The 23614-nt window shown below is 44.7% G+C and overlaps 1 protein-coding gene across 2 annotated transcripts in view; it reads right to left on the bottom strand.

Annotated features, from left to right (window-relative positions):
* Nucleotides 1–23614, bottom strand: part of THSD4 (thrombospondin type 1 domain containing 4) — a 563564-nt gene that overhangs the window by 9450 nt on the left and 530500 nt on the right. For both annotated transcript variants that reach the window (XM_081158486.1, XM_081158487.1), the window contains 6 exons: nucleotides 21516–21782; nucleotides 17020–17149; nucleotides 15907–16111; nucleotides 15216–15389; nucleotides 8368–8541; nucleotides 1664–1843 (listed from right to left, as the gene is read on the bottom strand). In XM_081158486.1, the coding sequence (XP_081014612.1) occupies nucleotides 1664–1843; nucleotides 8368–8541; nucleotides 15216–15389; nucleotides 15907–16111; nucleotides 17020–17149; nucleotides 21516–21782 (1130 nt within the window). The remainder of the gene's footprint in view (nucleotides 1–1663; nucleotides 1844–8367; nucleotides 8542–15215; nucleotides 15390–15906; nucleotides 16112–17019; nucleotides 17150–21515; nucleotides 21783–23614) is intronic.

Below are 23614 nucleotides of genomic sequence, written 5' to 3'. Positions count from 1 at the left end.
TTGACCTGGCCTGACCTGGCATGTGCCCCTACAGTTTTACCTTTTACAGAATATTATATAAATGGAATTGTACAATTTGTAGCTTTGGGGGGTCATTTAGCAAAATGCATTTGAGGTTCATCCATGGTGTTTGGGTACCAACAGTTCACTCATTTTCATTGCTGAGTAGTATTCTGTCGTTCAGAGATACCACACCGACTTGTTGAGGGACATCTGGGTTGTTTCCAGCCAGGTGTTTTCATGGTTTGTCTTCTTTGATAGGTCTAGTGAATTTGGCCCTTTCTACACTCTCCAAACCAAACGGTAAAAGAAAATAGAGATCTGTTCCTGTGTGTTTTCAAGGAACTTGGCCAACATCAAAATAATTCCATTTCCCAGAAGTTGACAAAAAACCTCTGAAACTCAGCACCACCTTTGTTCCCCTTTGCCTCTGACCTGTGGTTCACCACATGCCCAAATGGCTGTTCTCACTGGAACTGACATACACTGTTTAGAAACAGAATTCTCAGTTTTTATTCATATATTTTATAAGAAAAATCCTTTTTATCACCTTTAAATGATTTTGAGAAAGGCTCTGGCCTCTACTCTGGGCTCTCCCAGAGCCATACTGGAAGACCTTCTGGGACACAAAACAGAACAAACCCCACCCCGTGGGTCCAAGGCCTGTTAAATGGTCCTGGGAATGATGCCCTGAGGATGTTTTCTGTTTTAGGATGTTTCTTGAAAGTAAACTCCTTTACTTGGGGGGGGGGGGGAGGGTTATCACTATTTCCATCCTTTCCTACTTCATTCCTAATAACCTATTTGTGTATTAACTCCGTCTCTCTGTCTCAGACCCTCTCTGCCTCTCATCATTCACACACTACTCTCTTCCTTACAAAAAAGATTTGGGGTGGCTTAGGAAATGCTTTGAGGGCTACAAGATGTAAAAAAAAAGTGGGGAAACTGGGGTTAAAAGAAATATAAAAGTAGGAAGAACCCATTTTGTAAGGTCTGATAAACTCTCTGTTAGAGATGGACCATAATTTTAGCTCTGAGTTTTCTAACAGCCAATTCAAACAGAAAAACAGGACCAGTCCCATAATCCATAGTCCATATTGTGTATCGGATTTTAAACAAGTGTACACACACACACATACTGAGGCTTGACTGGTGTGGGCCTCACCCTGTTACTGAGACCCACTGAAATTCTTTCATGATGCAGTTTCTCAGTAGCATCCTTAAATTCCTTCAGCCACCAATCCTCTGCAGCAGCACTCCTTAAAATTTGATCCAAGGACACCTGCACCCAACTCTCCTAAGGAGCTTGTTCAAAATGCAAACTCCTTGGCAGGTCCAGGATTCATTTTTTCTAACAAGATCCCAGCTGATTCTTATGCATACCGACACTTGAGAGTCACTGCTTTATGGCTCCACAGTTCAGATCAAGATCGTCCCAGCCTCAGGTTCCACCCACCAAGCAGACTGCATCCAGGGTGCCCCACAGTGACCAACTAGATAGATCACTGAAGAGAATCTACTTGAGGGCTGAGCCCAGTGGCTGGCACCCGGGTGCATGCGTGGGAGGAAAGCAGGAGAACGATGTACTTACTGATGCAGTCTCGACCAAGAGCACCCTGACTTACCAAGAGCACCCTGACTTACCAAGAGCACCCTGACTTACCATGCTCCACTCTGTGTTAAACCATTTGGCCCCGCAAGGCTTCAGGTGGCAGGATTGCTGGCTGGGGGGTCTCTCCAGGAAGGAGCATTCGTAGGGGTCCAGCACTTCAAAGGTGTCTGCATTCTTCCTGACGCAAATCACCTCCCTCTGCTGGGTGCCACTGCCACACTCTATGGAGCACTGAAGAAAGCAGCGGAGAAAAGTGGTATCACATCACGGGAAGGAGACGAGAACGACTATCCATCAAGGTATGTCTACAGGTACTTCCTATCATCAATTCAGTGAGGAAGAGCCCAAGGGCACCGGGAAGTGTTTTTGGAAGAGAAGTTGCCCACGAATCCAACTTTCCTAACAGTTCTGCGTCTGGAATGGAGAGTGGGTACCCTGAGTCATCAAAGCTTCAGGCAGCTGGTCGCTGAGATCCCGGTGCCCCCTGTGCTGAGACTGAAATGGTTCCCCTTAGACTCCCCCACAGGAACACCCCAGCCAATCAGCCTGCTTGTTTCTGTCCAGTAGACTCTGACAGCCCCGTCTGAAAAACAATGAACTAACATTTTGGTTTTCTGCTGGTCCCTTAGTGGGTGGACACTGGGAATGAATTAGTCTCTCAGAGCCTCCACACCTGTGCATGAAGGACTAAGTTAAAATTTTTGGGGACCTACAAAGCTGAACAGAAGATTCTAGACTTAGGACAATATGGTCAACCCTCCCCTCCTAACAGAGTGGCCAGCAGGAAGCCTTTCACCATGGAGTCCAATCCTCTCGCTTCTTAACTTGGTGCCGAAATTTGCTGGGGTCTGAGCACAGAGGCCAGGCAATTACACTCATTGGTGCATTTTGTTAGTTTATGGAAATAAGATGCATATAACTATGCATAACTCTATTACTTTGTAAAATGTTTTTTCCTCACATTTGGTTTACTCAATATTTGATCAAAAAATTTAAAAGCTGTGTTTTATAGGCCTTCAGAGACTTTAAAGAATCCACTACCTTTATGAAAAGCTTTTAACAATGTCTATAGCTGAACTTCTTAACATTAGCCTTGCTTCTGTAGGCAGACACAGGGTTAAATAATAACAAGGGGGAGACCCTGTTTCTCTACAGGAAAAAGAAAAACCCAAGCCAACAGCCTATGGATTGGCCACAAAGGGCACAATAAGCAGCACCACTGGCAATTCCACTTGGTGCCTTCTTTTCTGCATCTTTATAGTCATCTAGAGAACCTCCTTAGCTCGTTTTCCTACTTTCTTCCATGTTAGTTAGTTAGGGAGTTAGTTAATCTACTTGTGCTGGAGGTTAAATCCAACCCCAGCGTCACTGGTAGATTGTATCCTATTTGGTGTGTACAGTGTGTATTAATGACACACTGAACAAACGGATTTCCCCGGATGTGATCTTTCTCATCTGTGTGTAACAACACTCATCATAACATGTTAGTTCATTACTGATTTGGCACATAGTCAGTATATTTATGTTTTTTCCTTTTCTTTCAGGTGCTGCAGACAATGAAAGAATCGGAGGTGGGAGAGGAGAAATAGGCTGCCAGGCAAAGGAGGAGTGAGGATATAAGGTCCAGGGGTGGCAGGAGCAGAACACTGGACTGAAGTCAGGAGACGTGGAAACTAGTCTAGACATCATCAGTAAATAGTTTTGTGTTTTGGCCAAGACAGCACTTTCCCAGGTTTCACTGTCTCACCAGCAAACTGGAGGGGTTTCTAAACCTGATCTGAAAGACCCATGACTGCTCTTAGGGGCTAGGCACAGCCCAGTGCTTGGCAGAACAGCAGACTGTAAATCTTAACTAAAACCTCAAATTTTATGCTATGTTTGTTAAGCCCTTGAAGACATTATGTAATGAAGGGAGAGTGAGCACATATCTGAGCCTTCTCCTACCTTAAGTGCCCAGAAACAGCAGAATATGTGTCTGTGGGAACAAATGAATGGATGTGTGTAGGGACATATGTGTGTGCATGAGACAGTATTTGAAACCCTAAAGGGCACTCATCCTTGGTGGGCCAGAAACTATGGGCAGTCTTTGAATGGCGAAAGACAGATGAGACTAAATTGAAGGAGAACATCGTAGTCGAAAGTGCACATAGAGGAGGGACCCCTAACCAAGAGGAAGCAGCTCAAGTATTTTGGGCAAGAATGGTGCTGGACATGTGGCTGTGAGGAGCAGGAGGGAGGGAGGCCTTGGGACAATGAGACAGTGGTCAGTTAAGATAGTGAACAGGAAACTGCCAAGGAAAAAATGAAGGCATCTGCCCTTACTGGGAACGTTCAAGTCAAAGGGCAAAGTGAAGACATTTTCAGATATTCAAGGACTCAGACAACTTATGGCTTATGAATCCTATTAGAAAGACTTACTGGGTTATGGTCTCTAACAAAATTTAAAAGAACCAGGAAGAAGACACAGGATACAAAACCAGAAGTTGGCAAAGTCACCAGTAAAAGCTATCGTTAATAATGGCTGTGGTTTTTTGGGGGGATGAAAATGTCCTGGAATTAGGTAGTAGAGATGGTTGCACAACCTCGTGGATATACAGAAAACCCCACTGAGTGGTGCGCTTTAAGAGGGTGCATTTTATGATGAATGAATTATTTTTCAATAAAAATAACCTTTGAAGGGAAGGAGGCTTTTTTAAAATCTAAATTAGTATTTTTTATAAAGTTAATCAGCATTAATATGGAGCTAAATCCAGATGATCTCAACATCTTTTTGGAGGTATTATAGACTGAGAGAATGTGGTTACTGATGACTGATAGAAACATAAAAGTTTAAAACTCTGTGTTAAATCTTTTTTCTTTTGCTATCACTAGATGAATAAAAATAGGACTTATAACTTCCAAAATTTTAGAGAAAAACAATGAAATTAAGGAAGTTTGACCAATACAAATGTGTGGAAAGGAAAGGGGGAAAAAACACCGAAAAAAGCACGGCAACAGAAAATGAAATAGAAAACACAAAATAAGATGGCAGGGGAAAGTCCAAACATATAAATGATTACAATAAATGAGAATGTTTAAAATTTAACTCTTAAAAAATAGACATTTGCAGATTGGGTGAAAATAAAGACAAAAGTAGTACTGCATACAAAAGACATATCTTAAAAAATACGTAAGAAGTTGACAAAAGCATACCAGGTGAAAATCAACAATAAGATAGAGTAATACAAATATCAGATAAAATGTAATTCATGGAGAAAAGCATAGAATACAAAAGGTGTTATTTAATAGGGATAAATGCTTCCACTGAGAGGTGATAGCAATTCTGCATGTTTCTACACTTAAAGAATCCCTGCAGCTGCACTTTGGTGGATCACTGTTCTAACACCAGGCGAGAGTGGAGCTGTCTGCTCAGATGCCAGAGAGAATAAATATGATTCAGCCACACAGGCAGACAAGAGGGCCGCTCCGAATCACCAGAGGTTGTGAAAGACCTCTCAGGGCTAAGACAATCTAAGGGTGAAGTAAACCCAGAATTGACAAGGAAGAAAGAAAACATCTGGGCATGAATAATAGACTTGGTGGAATATCAAGAGTTGGGCTACTCTGCCTCCGGAGTGGAAAAGATTTCCTAAATTCTACAGGTCTCCTTCTCTTGGGCTGGATTTCTCCACAAACTTCATTCAGCACAGCCACTGCTGGCACCTATGCTCACAACTTCCTAGGGATTCTCTTCCTTTAAGTCCATAAAAGTCCCAGGGAAGGACTTTCTTTGACTTGGCTTCGGTCACATGTCCATCCTGGACTAGTCACTGAGACCAGGCTGGTGGGGTGTTCAAATGACAACTCTCATTCAAACCATGTAGCAGAAAGGAACACTTATTTTTATATTCTGAAGTCAATTAATGTTTAAGACTTACCTTTCAATAAATAAGCATTATCTATTTCATTTTCTTTGGGGATAATATCAATCACGTTATTGATATTGACCCTTTTGGACAATAGGGCAATGACTTTTATGTTTCTAATCTTAGCAGAAATAAAGGCTGCTTTCACCTGGATTCACACCACTCTGTTCTCTGAGCTTAGGTCTAGAGCCAACAGGAGGCCCACAAGCAACAAAGACCCTGAATCCTGCTCTCCTCTCCTCTTCAGAGATTGGTAGGCATGCCAGTTGAATTGCACCCCTTATCTTCACTGTGCATGTAGACTTATGATCTGATATTGCAGTTTGACATAGAACTCTTCCTATTGCCTCAGTTTCTGTGGATAATTGGCATCCTATAGGTACATTCCACTTTTGAATTATTTTTGGGGTTTAGGTTTTAGGTGTTTTATTAACAATGAAGAGATAGAAACAGCTGTCAGAAAAAAATTATTAAACATGGAAAAAAGGGAACTAATATTTATTAAGTACTTCCCATGTCCCAAGCAATGGGCAACCCCCGCATGTATAGTATCTCATGAAAACCCAGTAACAACCCTAGAAAGTTGGTATTATTATCTTCACATTTGGATGAGGAAACAGGCTCACAGAGGTTAAATTAGTTGACCCATGTCAGAGAACTAAGGAGAAGTAGAGCTGGGATCAGTTACTAAGTATGTCTAACTCATATCTACCAGGGTAGCATTGGCCATATTGGACTTTTCTTTCTTAACTTTCTATATTTTACAGTTTGTATTCTAAAACATTAAAGGAAATTTGAGAAAAAGCATTTCCCCATGTTGTTTACATAAAAAGACTATACTTTGGCCCGGCTGGGTGTGGCTTGGTGGTTGAGCTCTGACCCAGGAATTGAGCAGTCACGGTTCAATTCCCGGTCAGGGCACATGCCTGGGTTTCGGGCTCCAACTCCAGTAGGGGGTATCAGGAGAAAGCTGATGGATGATGTTTCTCTCTCTTCGATGTTTCTATCTCTCTATCCCTCTTCCTTCCTCTCTTTCTAAAAATCAATAAAAACATTTTTTAAAACAATGACTATACTTTGAAGTGGTTCAGATAATAGAATTCAAAGATTTTTCTATTGTTTTTCACTTGCCACTGCATCAACGCACTTTCCACATCTTCCTAATTACCGTTGTTGCTACATGGTATTTTAATGAGTTATGATATTCCATAATATCCCTCACTGCCCTGCTGTCATGAACATCTCTGTTAAAAAGCTTTTTTCTTCTCTTAATTATGTCCTTAAAATGAATCCCCAGGAGTGGGGTGACTGGGTTAAGGCAAATGAACATTTTTATGCTTTTTGACTTTTACTGCCAAATTGCTTTCCAAAGGGGTTGTATCAACTTACAAGGACAAGGCAGTCCTTTTTTTTTTTTTTTTTTTTTTAGGGTCTATGTTTAAAGTTACTTAAAATTCTATATGGAGCCAGAGATCCTGATAATGTGTAAATCATGATCATCAGCCAAAAAAGTCCTTGCCAGCCTTGGGAGCCAAATGCTAAGTGGCCCAAGAACTCAAAATACTGATGGTAATCATAACAAAAAAACTAAGAGGGAATGATCTTTTCCACATTTTCCAAGGGAGTTCGTGTTCAATTTTGGAACAGTGAGGAAAAAATTAATTGATCAAGTGAGTCACTTTATTAAAGTAGTCAGTGTTCTGTTCTTTATAATAAACAACCTCAATTTTTTTCTGTTCCTGCTTCTTTATTTCTCCAGCTTTATTGAGGTATAATTGACAAAACTGTAATATATTTAAATTGATGATTTGGTATATGTACACATTGTAAAAGGATTCCCAGCACTGGGTTAACACGTACTTACCTTTTTTTCCTGGTGGTGTGAACACTTAAGTTCTACTCTTTTAGCATTTCCATTATACAGTACAGTGTTATGAACTATAGTCACCACGCTATACATTAGATCTTTAGACCTCATTCATCTTATAACTGAAAGTTTTACCAACCCCTTCCCATTTCCTTCGCCCCAGCCCCTGGAAATCACCATTCCACTCTCTTGAGTTTGGCTTTTTCAGATTCCACATATAATTGAGACCTTGCAGTATTTGTCTTTCTCTGTCTGACTTAATTTCACTTAGCATGATACCCTCCAGGTTCATCCATATGGTTGTGAAAGGCAGGATCTCCCCTTTTTAAAAAAAAGGCTGAATAATATTCCTATGCATATTTTCTTATCCATTCATCTGTCGATGGACACATAGGTTGTTTCCATACCTTGGCTACTGTGAATAATGCTGCTTTGAAAGTAGGCATGCAGATATGTCTTTGAGATAATGATTTCATATTCTTTGGATATATATCCAGAGGTAGGATTGCCAGGTCATATCTATTTCTGCTTCTGACACTCAAATACAGATAAAACTGGTAGTATTAACTATAATAGCAGCAGTAGCTATGATTTATTGTATGTCTATTGTATGTCAGGCACTGTGCTACATACTTAATATACATTGCTTCATTTCTTCTAAAAATAACCTTAACCCTAACCCTAAAGTGCTGTCACTACCAGCATTTTATAAAATGCTATACCCTGCTAGACCATGAGCTTCCCTGAGGGCAGAAATATTTGTTTTGCTCATGGATGTATCCCAAGTGCTTAGAAGAGAACATAACAGGTGCTCAATAAATAATGCTGACTGAATGAGGCTCCAAGAGCATAAGCAACTTCTTCAGGGTCACAAGTAACACAGGTGAGAGTCTAACCCAGATACACCAGGTCCAGTTCCTAACCCCTCTGCTATGATGACTCTTACCAGGGACAGGCAGACACGCCCAGTTCTGGTCACTCACCTGACTCCAGCTCCCAGCAAACCACTCCACCTTGCCCGTGCAGGGCCCGTTGTCACATGGGGTGGCCTCTGCTGGCCGGTTGTTCCCACAGCCCTCCAGAGGCAGGCTGCTGACGTGGTTGGTCATGCACACCACCGAGCGCGTCCGCACTCCAGCCCCGCACTCCGCTGAGCACTGTGAGACAGAAGATGGGCACAGTAGACAGGAGGCCTCTCCCCCGCAGGTCCTGAAACCACCTTCAAATGATGTAAAGGAGGACCGAACACAGTGTTTCCACACCAACTCTGCACTAGAAATCTCTGACCACTTTTCATGCATGGCCTACTCCGTCATGGGACATCGGTATATCCTCCAGCCTTAGATTTTCTGGGACAGTCGTTGTTCCCAATATCCTGTCCCATCGTTGTGATTAATATGCATACACTTGTCAGATTATCTGTTCTGGCTTTGGATTTCAAAAATATCTCCAGCAGAAGAATGAGAGCATGAAAACATCACATCTACGTGCTGGTAGTGAGTCTGGGCTGGGGAAGAAGGGAAACTGATGTCTGTCACCTCAACATTGTTGCCTAATATTAAGGTACACGGATCCAGTCCCTGAAGGGCACAGCTGTGACGGTGTACCAGAAGGCAACCTGGTGTAACGGGAGAGCCTGGCCTGGGAACCAGTCATATCGGTGTTAATATCACTACCAGCTGTGTGGCCTGTGGCGAGTGGCCCCCATCCTCTCACTCCTGGCATGTTTACCTGGACGGCTGGCATGGGAGCACATTCCTGGCAGCATTACAGGGAATGAATGACACGTAGAGAGCAGGTGCTCAATGAATGCATGCAGCAGGTACTCAGTAATGGTATGCGGGGCTTTAAAGGCCCAAGCCTACATCCCAACTCTAAGATAGAGAAACCAAGGCTCACAGGATTAAGCCTTCACTTAAAGCCACATAACCGTTAGTGATTTCATAACTAAAATCTCAGTCTGTCCTCACCCAGGACACAGTAAACACTCCCTCAAGTCGCACGCTGAAGCTTCAAGAGCATTTCCCGTCTGCCTTAAAATACTTTGACATGTTGCCTCATTTTCCTTCTCATCCTATATTTTCAGGACGTCTTCGTGTGGGTGTCCCACAGATACCTCATGTCCAACAGGTGAGATACGGGACATCATCATCACCATTCCTCCTTTGGATTTTCCAATTTGTGTTCAAATGCGTATCTGGATTCAAAACTGACTGCTCTTCAGCCTCCTGGCTTCTCACATCTCGGCAGCCAGCAGGTCTCATAGATTCTAGCTTAAGCACATTTACCCATCCTGTCCCTTCTGCCCGTGGGTCCCAGCACCCTGCCATTCTTCCCCTGGACTGTGGCCGGAGCTTCTCGCTCAGCTTCACCAGCTCTTCTAGTCGCTGGGCTTCCGGGTGCTGGGATATACACGCTGAAACCCCTCTGGTGCAGGTATTCCTAGCAGCATTCACTATGGGCTTCCCTAAATGGCATGACAGATTTCCTAAAATATAGCCCCATCCTTCTGGACTAACTGCCTATATGTGTACACTGGGGACACACTGGTTTTCTTGATAGGGGTTTCCGCATGACTACCATGTGAGCTTCTAAAACAATCGTAGGGGTCGAACACTTTGATATAATATGTGAAAACCACTGACTATCCTGGACAGAGCCAAGGCTCACTGTTCCCTGGTCACATGAAATGCTCCCAGTGCCTTGTCGCTGCTGTTTCTTCTGCCTGGAGTGTTCTTACCCTTTCCTGGGACACATCAAAATCTGTTCAGGCTCAGCTCAAGTTCCATCCCATCTGTGAAAGTTTCTTTGATTTCCCAGGTCAATACACCCTTCCCAGAATTCTCATGAGAGTTGTATTCTGCCGTTGTCCTTTGTATTATGGTTATTTATGTCCTGTCTGTTTTTTTTCTTTTCCATTATAGAAGTAGGCTTGGTGCTTGTATCATCTTTAATTCATTCTCAGTCAGCACTTTGCCTATGGGTAAATCCCTGAATATGGGCTGAATAAATAAATATGACTCGGGCCCTCCCTTTCTCATTTCTCTCCTCTCACCAGCACCTTCCAGTTCTGAAAGTGCCTTTATATGATGACCAAAGCCCTTTTAGGGGTTTCTGCTGGGTCTTTTTTTAAAAACAGAGTCAGTTTTGGGTTTCTACCAACATTACTAGTTTAAAAGTAAATAAAAGCAATATAATTTTAAATACAATTTGAGAAAAGAAAGAAAAATACTAACAACCTTGTTTCCTTATCAAAATTTCACTTTTGTTTTTGTAACTTGCTGTCTAATCTTGTAAAATCATAGTCCATGATGAGTAATGAAACACTTACATGATCACTGCTAAGCTGAGCCTGACTCAGGGAGGGAACTCTCTGGAGAAAAGAGCTTGAAGGTGGTTAGAACATGCCCCCAAATATCCTACTTTGGCATACTGATTATTTTGAACTCATGGCAATTAAGAAACAGCAGATGCCCGGCCGGGCGTGGCTCAGCGGTTGAGCATTGACCTCAGATCCAGGAGATCTCGGTTCGATTCCTGGTCAGGGCACATGCCCAGGTTTCGGGCTTGATCCCCAGTAGGGGGCATGCAGGAGGCAGCCGATCAATGACTCTCTCATCATTGGTGTTTCTATGTCTCTCTCTACCTCTTCTTTCCTCTTTCTGAATTAAAAAAAGATATATTAAAAAAAAAAAAAAAGAATCAGCAGATGCAGGAAGAGCTCTCTGCTCTACCCTTTCCTCCTAAAAGCAAGGCATACATTTCCCGTGAGAAAGGTGAACTCCCAGTTCCAGGAAGAAGAGAACATTCTTATCGATGATGGGAATCAAGACGAGTTTGCACAAACAAACTTTACTAAAATAACCCTTATCTTCCATTAGTTTCCCCATATATTTCTTAGCTACTTCCCTATAATTTTACTGCCCCTAGAAGTCCAAACCCCTTTCTTTTGTTTAGTCACTTCACAATTTATCACTCGTTGTTAAAATGGTATATAATCCCTCAAGTCTAATTGCTTCTTTGGGATTTTCATTTCTTTCCTATGAAGCTCCCCCACCCTCATGCTGTGTAAAGAAAACCTAACATCAAATAAAATTTGTATGCTTTTCTCCTGTTAATTTGTTTATTGTCATCTTAATTTGCAGTCCTCCATTAAAGATCATAAGAGTAAAGGAAAAGTTTTTTCTCCTTTACAGGTTAACAAATGCTTTTCATGAGTTTTGTTTTATCTGCATTGTGACTGGAAATCTGCTTTTCATGCCAAGTAATGTACATGCATCTTGGGAAAGTTTCCCTATATCCCCCTGGACTTAATTTAAAAGAATAATGTTAAGGACCAAGTCAGTGTTCAGTGAGAGAACATCATAAGGATGAGTCTTGCAGAGACTGCAGTGAAAAGCACAACAAATTTATATTTAAAAGGACCTACCCACACAGGACCTTGACCGGGAAGCCTATCAGTAGAAATGAGGGGAATGAGGGGTCCCTACCAGGCAGCAGAGACTAACCTTCAAAGTGAGGCACTGAAACACACTCATTCACTGTCCCTGAAGCATGTGCCCAGATGAAGGGCCAAATCCACTTCAGAAAAGAACCTGACTCCTAAATGAACCTCTGGGCAGATAAAACACAGAGATGCATAAAATTCCTAAGCAAACCTCTGGTAAGGATTGTCCTTTCACTCCAGTAACAGTTAAATGCTAAACTTGGCCCAGATGGCCCCAGAGGGACTATTCCTGAACTTCAATTTTATGCATCATCTTTCATAATTTAAATAACTCAGTATCTTTACTTATTTCTATTCTTGGAAAATATCCTTAGAGCCCAGTCGGCATAGCTCAGGGGTGGAGCATTGACCCGTGATCCAGAAGATCGTGGTTTGATTCCCGGTCAGGGCACATGCCCAGGTTGCAAGCTTGATTCCCAGAATGGGGCATGTAGGATGCAGCCAATCAATGACTCTCTCATCACTGATGTTCTATCTCTCTCTCCCTCTCCCTTCCTCTCTCTGAAATCAATAAAGACATACTGAAAAAAGAAAACATCCTTAGAAATTAGTACTACAAAATTGAGGCTAGTGGACTTTCTAAAAGTTTTTTCCTTTTGTGATTAAAAATTGCACAAATGTTTAAACCTGTCATTGATTTGCAGAACTAAAAAGTAAATGACACCTGTTTCTGGTAAAGCCCACCCTCAATTAAAAGTAGCTGCAAGGGTGTTTTTAAGGTGAGTCATCAAGTCAGAAAAACTATACATATAACCCTAGAAGATTAAGAGAAGATTCAGATTGAGTTTATAACCTCAATTTAGTTAGGCAGAGATCAATTAATTTTAAATTGGGCAACAGGATACTCTTGGTATTCTTGTGCCAATTTCAATGTGTGTGTGGGGAGTCCCCACACCATCAAGCCATTCTCTGACACTAGCTGGGTGTCCTACCATTCAACTCAATTTTGACACTCTCTACCTGGAGATAGCATCAGATTACACAGGTTAAGGGCTCAATCCTACAAGACTGCCCCCATCCTCAACTTCAGCAGTCAATCCCAAGTCCAGTTTTTCACCTGTATTTCTGACCAACTGGCTATAAATATGAGGTTCCTAAGACTCCCCTTCTCAGTTCCATTGTTTTGCTAGAGTAGCTCACAGAACTTAGAGAAACATTCTACCAGTTTATTATAAAAAGATATAGCCCAGGAATAGCCAGATGAAAGAGATGCAAAGGGAAAGGTATTTGGGAAGGGGTGCCGACTTCCTGCCCTTCCAGGTTCACCACTTTCCCCCATCTCCACGTGTTCACTAACCTGGAGGCTCTCTGAACCCCATCATTTTGGGTTTTGATGGAGGCTTCATGTTGACGTGAAGAAGGAAGCAGCCCACAGGAAGCCCCCCAGCGTGCCAGTCTCATCTAGACCATGGTTTTGAATGTTACTCTCTTAATGCTAACTCAGCAATGTTACAGATGAGGAAACTGAGAGCCAGAGAGTCAGCAGCTTGTTCAAGGTCTTATAATAAATAAGTCCTGGGGAAAGGCAATTCACCTTCCTTAAACCCACGCATATGCTCCAACCTGGGGGTGGGGAATCAAACCTGCAACCCAGGTACATGCCCTTGACCGGGAATTGAACCCTGGACCCTTTGGATCGTGGGCCGACTCTCTAACCACTGAGCTAGGCTGGCCAGGGCAAGATTCTTTTCATATTCTTCTTTATAATAGTGTATATTACTGTATGAGCAGAAAAATGAAGTATTTTAAAAAGTATCTTTCCAATATAGAAAGGAAAGCCCGGCATCACTGTTTTCATTCATTTGCTCACACACTAGATTAGGCAAATTTATTGTGAGTACAAACAAATTCTGGCTAGAAATCCAAAAATACCAAATCAGTTGAAGGAACCAGGAATTTTTAACCTGGAGAAGAAGTAGAAGGGGCTCTCCAATACCTGTGGGCCTGCAGTGAAAGGGCGGTGCACGCATTTCCTACAGGACACGGTGGGAGTTGGCAAGAAAAACTTTGGTTCAGTGTGAAAGGAAACATCCTGACACTGTGGGCTGTACAAGAAACAGACATCATTGTCTTGACACAAAGGGAATTTCTGACAAAGGAATCAGACTTATGTCAGGGTTGCTGTTGAGGACTCCTTGTGCTGCCAGGGAGGCTGCCCAAAGTGACCACCGACACACCTCCCAGCACTGCCTCCGCAAGGCCAGGAGCTGTGTCCTTGCTGGGAGGGGGAAGGGCAGATGGGCAAACAGAACTGGGTGATCTCTGCTAGATGCAACTTTAGGGGCAGAGGTCTCATCAATGGACACCTCTGACTGGCACCTTCCTGGTGGCTAATTTGGTGCCCCTTACAGTCCACTCCTGGGTCTGGAGGCACAGTGAGCCTAAGGGTTCCATGTTTTTGTCAAAGGCTCTCTCTGGGGACTGTCTTGGGGCTAAGGGGTAGGAGCTGCTTGCCATGCGGTGTTGGGAAACCACGAGGAGATAAACCACCTGATGGAAATCTCCGGGGAGATCTCTGAATGTGGGATGAAGGCTGCATTTGTAGGTTTGTCCTTCCTTCCTTCCTTCCTTCCTTCCTTCCTTCCTTCCTTCCTTCCTTCCTTCCTTCCTTCCTTCCTTCCTTCCTTCCTCCCTCCCTCCCTCCCTCCCTCCCTCCCTCCCTCCCTCCCTCCCTTCTTTCCTTCCTCAACACCTGCCCCTGACATGGATTATTATTATTGTGATGAGAGGGAGGCTACGAAGGAAACCCAGGGTGATGTTCAGAATACTCAGCAGCTGGTCCACGGTGGGCACTGACCAGTCAGAGAGGACGCTGGCCGGCCAGAATCAACCAACAGGGTGGATGGGCCCCAACTCCCTGGCAAGCCATTTATTCCTCCGAGCTGAGACACTGCACCGCTTGTTGTCCACATGACACTGGGAGAGAGGCCTTGGGAACTTGGGAATGTCTCCTGAGAGGCCATGAACGTGGCTGGTTTCCTCCATCCCTGGGCCAGCAGCCTTGGCACCACTGGGAACCCCTTAGAAATGCAGAATCTGGGCCGCTCCCCCCCAACACAGATTCCACATCTTATAACAAGGTGCCTGGCGATCTGTAGGCAAGCAATACTTTGGAAGCACCATGGGGATTCATATAAGGATAGAAAGCCTGCAATAGTTCATTTCTGGGCCTTTTCCCCAAAGTCAGAAATGACCCTTGGGATTTTTAGCTAATAATTCATCTTTGTGTGGTTTGGGGCACCTTCTGACACATGGCTCCCACCCATCAGCCCAGCACACCTTGGCCACAGCTCCAGAAAACCACTCTACTGCCATCACACTCACCCTTTCACTCCACTCGGTGAGGAACCAGCTCTTTGCACAGGGTCCCATGTCACAGTTCTCAATGTCATTCGGCCGGAGCTTCATGTTGCATTCCTCGTCATCAACCACGTCCCCGATGTTGCTCACACACTTCACGTCCCGGGTCCTCTGCCCCACTCCACAGGGCACTGAGCACTAAAACACAGCAAGTTTCCGTCAGCAGGATGGGCAGTGTCCTCCTTTTTCTTACCTGTCACCTAAACAGAGCACTGGTGAGACTCCCCTGTGTTGCTAGGTCCCCTGCATGCGACGCTACCTGGGGAGGATCCCAGCCCTGAACATTTCACAACCCTTTTCTCTAAGACCTTCTTTGATATCTTGCCTACTTTGTCATCTGAGCCTCAGTTCTATCATCTATAAAAGGGGAGAGAAGATTGGGAGGAGTTGGCTCGACCAGAATTTGCCAACTTTCACATGAGAGAGATGAGACCCTTTGCACACGGCTCCCACGGGCTTCCCGGTAGTCAGCTGCGGTGATTCACGCTGGCTTTAACCCTATGCAGCTATCCGGATGTGCTACGGTTTACAAAAGCAGCCATCTGGAGCCTGGCAGGACAGGTTCCCTTCCGGAGAACTCAGGTCCTTCCAAGGCAGGAGGGTGGCGGTGGGCGTTGGGCGGGGAGCTGCAGAGCAGGCCGCCCACCCTGCGTACCGAAGTCCAGTCCGTCCGGATCTGCCACTCGCTGCAGATCTTGAGCTGGCAGGTGCTGGTGGTCTCGGGCTTCTCCAGGTGCTGGCAGCGGTAGGGCTGCACGGTCAGGCTGCGGTTGGCGTACACCTGGCGGCACAGGACCTGGCGATGCTGCATGCCCAGGCCGCAGGTTTTGCTGCACTCTGACCATTCCCCGATGTCCCAGCTGGCTCGGGAAGGAGAGGGCGACAGGGACAGGTCACTTCAGTCAACAGGAAGAGGGCAGGCGCTGAGCTGACTTACAGAGAACCATCAGAATCCTCATGGGTGACCCCGTCTCCCAGAGCATTGCTTACCAGTCTGCCTAAGGGCCACCTGACTCTGTAAAGAAATTAACTTTGTTCGACATGCTATTTGCCAGTGAGCCTATACCATTTAAGAAAGTTGAGAAGGTACAAACGATTTTTATCTAGTAAAAAACACACACACACACAAACTCCAAAGCTTAGTTTCATTACCCTGTAGAGCATTAAACCCATTTTGGAACTAACTTAGAATCTTAACCCAGCATTCTTTATTTTTCATGAACTATTTACACACCAGTTTCACATCTCCTCTGCCCCCCTGCTTTGTCACTTCACTAAGATATCAGCACATGCTCATCATGTGTTTGGATGAGAATTGTATTTTTATTACTCTGAGAATTAAGTTTTGACCACTTTTAGGGCCCTTTCCTCATGTTCTTCTGGAAGTGTCCTATTTATCATTCAATAGCCAGCCAGGCAGATGTAGTGTTGCCTCCATTATCCTCTCTCCTACGACACTGACCACGATGGACTGCAGTTCTTTGCTTCCCTCTGTGTTTTTCTTACCAGGCTAAACCCTAATTGCTCCTATTTCCAAAATGGTGGGCTCCTTGGGAGTGTGCTGACCTGCTAAAGGCTACAAACTCCTGTGTCGATCCTGAAAGACAGGCGCTCTTGCTAAACGGCATTTATGCAGAGATCAAGTCTCATGTTTCTAAATCAGTTGTAGGCTGATGCATAAATGAGATGACACCTGTTACTAAGGTCTTACACACAAGTAACCAGAAGTGACGTGATAATAGGGATGGAGACAGGGAGGCCGTCTTACAAGGCTGGGCAAGGGAAGATGTTGCAGGGCTCCTCCTCAGGGGTTGGCTTCATGCTGGAGTCACAGTAGCTCTCAGGAACCTCTTCATGAGTGTTTCTGTGCACACAGCGAAAAATAGGATACTGCGATCCTAGAAGGACAAGGAGAATGTCTGAAAGACAGTCCCGCACACCTGAATGTTGGCCTATGGTGGAGATGCACGGAGATCCAGGTGCTGCTGAAGAGGCCGCAGCAACAGAACAATTCATACAACACTCCCACACGAGCACTTTGCTCAGCACTGTGGGTGCAAAGGAGAGTAGGAATAATTCTTGCCCTCAAAGAGCTTAAAATCTACTTGTGAACATAGTTTGAAATGCTAAAAAGGAGATGTAAAACAATTTTCATAATTTCATATCACTATGTAGGGGAGAAATTATAAAATAAGCACAAACAATAACTTCTTAAAGGTTTTCTGGAGACATCAAACAGGGCCTGAGAGAGTTCCAGCTCCATCCCAGAGAAAGGGTTGGGTTGGGAATTTGTTTGCACCTGGGTCTTAAAGGGAGGGGACTGTCCAAGTCACTGAACTGGAACAAAAGTACCTGACAAACTGTCCTGAAAGCATCAGATATGTTTAAGAGACAGTTAGGTTGGAGCAGAGAAATAAGAAGATTCAAGAAAGGCTAAAAGAGCAGCTGGCTTCCCCTGTGTAAAGTATTTGACGTATTCCTCTAATAAAGTCCTGATCCAGTGGTATTTTAGTTAGCTGAGTAAATGTCTGCTACTCATGAGACAGTGGGCTTCTTACAGACAGGACTAGTTCTTGTGCATCTTTGTATCCCTAGTACCCAGCAAAGTAGTAGGTGCTCAATAAAAGCTTGTTGAATGAATATGATTAGAGGTCTAACATTTATTTTTATTACTTTGCCTTAAAAAAATCATACTAACTGCCTCAGATTTTTTTATCTTTTTTTTTTTTTTTTAAAACACACAACCTAGTTTCATTGGCTTAAAATGGATAAATCTATTTTGGAAAAAAAATTGTTAAGTGGTATTTTCTACTTCTCAAAATAACTGAAAAAACCAGTCAATTCACAATTCTGCCTTCCTCTCTTTGCTACCCCCTGGTGGCAGCTCTGAAGTATCACTAATAAACGTTGACAAAGTGAGAAATGTGACCAGCTGAACCTGCAACTCAACTGCTGGAAGAGTAAGATGCTTCCTCACAAAGAGCTGCCCCTCTCCCCCACTCTGGGCCACTGAACGATTCCCGCCCTGCAGAACACTGGCATTATTCTACAGCTATGCCTTAGCTCTGTTGTTAATTGGCCAGGCATTCATAGTTTCTGAACTTCCAACTTGCTGCAATTTTAATTGTAACTAGAGGAATAACTTTTAATGTGTCTAATATTTCATCAGCCACGAGCAGTGATTCAATGCCTCTTTAAGCTGGTCTTGTGTGACACTGAGCCAGAGGGTAGTTTTTGTAAGAAATTGGACAGTTTGTAAGACAGTTTTGAATCTGAAACACACATTTGCTTATAGTACTCTGGCAGTAAAAATTAATGTAGCAATAACTTGAGACCATTATTTAAAATAACATTCCAATTAAGCATAATTATTAGCTGAGTAAAAAGCAGTACTGATTGTAAAATTAATAGGAAGCAAAAACTTTTGTGGAATTAAGTTTGGTCCAGCAGCATATATGCTTCCATTTAAGAAGAGACCTTTAATTAAATTCAACAAACATTAAGCACATTGTTCTCAGTTAAAAGGTGAGTAAGATTCAGTTCATGGCTTGCAGGGTATCCATTTGGGACCCAGCTATTAAGGGATTAAGTAAAAGTCTTATTTTTCAGCCTATCCCTTTCCTTCAGACCACATGGGTTTAACTTTTATACTTACAAGTTCGCGGGTTGGAAAAGAACAGTAACTACTCCAACCACTTGGCATTCAAGTGAGAAGGAAATTTAGTACATTTAGCTAAAAGGATACAGGTTACCATAGGAATGCTCTGTGTCTTGCAAAGATAGGTCCTGCTTGGGGCTGTCTGCACAAGGCCTCTCTCTACCTGCCTTCCCCCACCCTCTCACTGCCTTTACAGTACACTTGTCCGAGGTCCCTCTCCAACGTTTAGCCAAGGAAATAAAGTTGGAGGCTCTCTCTCTCTCTCTGATGGTGAGAAAACACTAGATCTATAATTTGTGACTCCAGTGACCACAATGGTTTCTTCCTTTGGGTCAGTTTTGATCTCTGCAGAAAGGGAGAAACCTGGCTGTCCTTCTCTGTTCGAGCGTGCCATTCAGCATTCCTCTAGCTGCTAGCAAGCGGGAATAGGGTGGCGAGGTCAGGCGCTGGCCGGGCTTCAGGCAGCGGAAGAACCTGGGGTCAGTTTGGTTGGGTTATATGTTGGGTGTATTGGTCAAAACAGAAGTATGTTATGTTGGAGCAGGGAACTGCACCATCGATAGAGACCAGAGGTCAGGAAGGCATTATGGAGAGACGAGCGAAATAAGGAGCAAGAAGGAAATAAATAACTCCAATCTTGGAGCCCCAGGAATCAACCAGCAATGCCTGGACGGAGTACAGGTCACACCTGGATGCCTGTGACAGGGACCCTCGGGCGATGATGACATCGTGACGCTGAAAGCATTTACAGGAAGGGAAATTTCAACGTGACAGACATAGAAATGTGTCGTCTGGTTAGTCCCACTGTGAAGGTCTGGAGAAGAGTTTGGGAGAGGGTCAGTGTGGGGACACATGAGGAGATCACAAGAGGAATGGACTTGGGTTGTGGAGAAAAGAGCTGGACAGCATTGGCAGACTCAGATTTTCTTGTCAAAACAAACTTGTCACTACTGCTGATGTCCGTGAGATGAGCTAAACGTTTGGTGTGTCCACACCGCCTCACCTGCCCTTCGTGTCTGACCGAGGCTTTCAATGTCTGGGAGCAAACCTTCAAGGGAGCAAAGGAGGGGCCTCCATGGGCTACTGCCATTTGTCACGTGGGAGAAAAAAGGGGGCTAGGAGTAGGAGAGAAGGGAGGGTTAGGGGAGTAAGACATCTCTGTTTTTGTTCTATTTCCAAGGCACTTCTTCAGTAGCTCTTGGCCTGAGAACCAGTGCCGTTTATCAGGATAAAGAGGCTGAGCATGTCATTTTAGGCACCGAGTGGCGGAGGTGAAGTGTGTGCGTGTGTGTCTCCACAATACTTTGGAGAAAGACTACCTCAGAATATTAATCAAAAGAATATGGAAATCTAGAGAAAAAGATCCTTCAGTTTTGAATACATAAATTCACATTCTTCATGTTACTGATAGAACAGGGGCAAAGGCAGTAACAGACTTGTATATCCAGGATGTAATGAGGTGTAAATGCTACCCTTCTGTCTTTTCTGATAGCTGATATATATATTTGAAATGTAGTAATGATATAGCCATTCATTCAAGAAGCACTTGAGGAGTGCCTACTGTGTGCTTGGTATGACACCAGGTGCAGAGGTTGCAAAGTGTACACTCGTGGAGACAGGCAGGCCAAGCAGAGCTGGAACAAAAAGAACTGTGTCTCAAATGGCTGTGGGGCCCCAGGGAAGAAGTGCCCACCTCTGCCTTGCAGAATCAGGGAGGGCTTCACAGAGGAGGTGGCATCTGAGCCAGATGGTGAAGTGTAAGCAGGAGTGTGCCATCCAGATACCAGAGAACAGTAGGGGAGGCAGATTTTTATTTCGGTGTGTTCCACACAGACTGGAATGGTGGCGTGGGGGAAAGATAACCGGAATCTTTGGGTACAGAATAGACAGAGACGCGCTGAGTGACCTCCTGGATGAGTGAGGGGCGTCGCCTGGCGAACGCAGACTGTGAGCAGCGCGAGGGGGAGCGGCTAAGGGCACGGGCCTCTGTCCTCACCCGGGAGGTCCGCCGCGTGATGCCCGACGGCCTCCGGGCAGGGCCATGTCTCATCCTGCTGGAAGGGCCGGGCCAGGCTGTCTTTAAAGACCTGGAGTGGAAGATAATCTACACACGCCACCCTGATATAAAACCACATGCTAGCCATTTTCATCCTTTCTGTAACTGTCCCTAGTTGACACCTGGTTCTGAGTGTATCCGGCTCCTGCAACAGGCATCACACCATGACCTAAATGGCAGAATAGTTGAGCAATACTACTTTTCGCTCTGGGGTTTCCTGTGTCAATTATGTTTCCTCCTGCTTACCTCTATCATGTCATGGACGGTCCTTGCCAAAATGATTCTGGCCTCAGGGTGTAATTATCTCTAGCTCTCTGCCTCCCTTTGCCAGTTCTACTCTATGTCTTTTCGCTGTAGTAAGTTGTAACCACGAGCACAGCAGCTTTTCTGTCTTATAAGCCCTTCTAGCGGATCGTCGAGCTTGAGGGTGGTCTTGGGGAGCCTTCGCAGGGTCAGGCTCACGGAGGTGAGATTTTGCCACGTCCCTGGGCCCCCCGCACACCTGCCCCGGGTGTGTGCGGAGGCCCTGCCAGCCCACACGCGAGCTCACCTTTCCCACAGGTCGTGGAGCATTCCGTTGTCCCGAGCTGCTTCCAGTTGTGATCTCGGCTTCGTCGTGGGGGCTGTGGTGCTGGTGGCACCAAATTGCCCGGCCGGTGGGAAGAAAATCTATCTGGACGCCTGACGGGGAAGGTCTGAGCTGGTTCCGAAGTGAATATGTCCGGTGCCCCACCGCGCAAGTCTTCCTTCTCCTGCGGCCCCTCCTCGCCCTCCTGGCTCCTGGCCTCCGGGAGCAGCTGGCTGCGGAAGGGCTCCCCTGCAAGAGGCCGGTGCACGCAGAAGTAAGTTCAGGGTGGACAGTGAGTCCTAAAGAGGAAACTGCTTCAACACTCAAAATCGGGCAGCATGAGATCATTTCTTATTCAGAGCACATATATTTAAAATAAACAGGCACAAATATCCCTGCTGTTTAAAACATTATTAAACACGAATAAGAAAAAGGCAAACATCCCAGTAGGAAAAGCAGGCAAGGGCCGGGGAGAGGCGATTCGCACAAGAAGAAACACAGGCAGCCAAAAGTCATACAAAAGTGCTCGACTTCACTCATAATTAAAGAACTGTGTGTGGAAACAAGAACAGCAACACATATTTGCCTAACAATAAAGGTTAGGCACCTTGGAAACCCTTAAGTCCCTAACCCCCTCGCTGAAGGGGCCAGGAAACACATTCTCATTCACTGTGGGGCAGTCTGCAAATAAGACCCAAATTTTGGTGAGCAATTTGGCAGCATCTATCCAAGCACTGGTTTAATACAAAATAAGGAGGCAAATTCTAGAGTTACTGTCAAATCCAGTTAAAACACAAGGCTTTCTTTGCCTCTTCACCAGCACATTCTTATTTATTTGGCTACTCACAATATTTTGTGGCTTAAAATATTACATGCAAATCAAACCAACAGAGTCAAGACCAGGCATATTGATATAAATGAGACTGTTCGAGATGTTATCAGCCAAAAACATTTTAAAATCTTTTGAGTACTTTGTATGTACTGGGCATTAGGATTGACACCTAATTTACTCAATCCCCTCCCTCAAACAAACAAAACCAAACCTTTGAGTGTAGTTTTCCCCTCTCTGTTTTGTAGACAGGGAATGTGTTCAGAGAAGTTACCGACTCGCCTGAGGATGCACAGCACAAAAGTGGCAGAGTTGGATTCAGGCTCTGTCCTCCTGACTCAGTCGATATAGAGGAAGAAGCCTGGTCGAGAGAGCCCCTCCTCACCAACCTTTTACAACTGAACCCTCTGGGCCTGCCCTGTCCCAGGCAACCAGTTCCAGAGCCCCACACTACCTGCTAGGCGAAACCCATTAGACTTGCTATCAACCATCATCATCATCCTGCATGACTTCAGTCTGTCCAACTGCCCTTATAAATCAGCATCAACCTCAGTGTCTCGATAGTCTGATATCTGGACTTGGTTCTTGGACTGTGTATGGCTCCTGGAAATGGCTTAAAAATTCTGTTGGGCTGGGTATGCTGACTTGGAGTTTGAACAACACATGTACCCCATGTGTCCGACACACACCAGACTGTTATCTCCAGGCGGCCAGGTGGTTCCTCCTGCATGTGACAATCAGGTAACCTAGTTATCTGATTGACAGCCCAGAAAAGGATGGATGGGCCAGGTCTCCCACCTGTCCCCCCACTCCATAGGACAGGCATTGGATCAGATAGCCTCTAGGCAGTATAACAAGCACAGGGCTAGTCACACTGGCCTGAGGTCACCATGGGATCCAGGCAAGAACCTAATCTCTCTAAGCTTCCATTTCCTTACTTTTAAAATGAGGCCGATAATAGTACTTCCCTCTGAGTGCTATGGTGAAAGTTTGGTGAGCTAATCTATGTGAAAGGATCAGCAGTGTCCAGCACACAGCAAGGACTCAGTGCATACGAGCAACTGTCATCATTAATATTTCTGCAGACCTTCAGATTTGAAAGATGGGAAAGACGGTCTTCATTCGGGTGGTTGGCTCCATCATCACTCGGTAAAGAAACATCTGCAGAGCCCGAGTATGTGCCATTCCCAAGCGAAAGCTGCCTACTCTGCCCATCAGCAGAGCCCACAGGGAAGAGGCAGGTTGCTAGGTG

This window comes from Miniopterus schreibersii, assembly GCF_964146895.1.
Source record: "Miniopterus schreibersii genome assembly, chromosome: 1".
Classification (NCBI taxonomy): Eukaryota; Metazoa; Chordata; class Mammalia; order Chiroptera; family Miniopteridae; genus Miniopterus; species Miniopterus schreibersii.
Note: the sequence above shows the minus strand (reverse complement) of the source record. Positions and strands in the feature narration are given on the sequence as shown.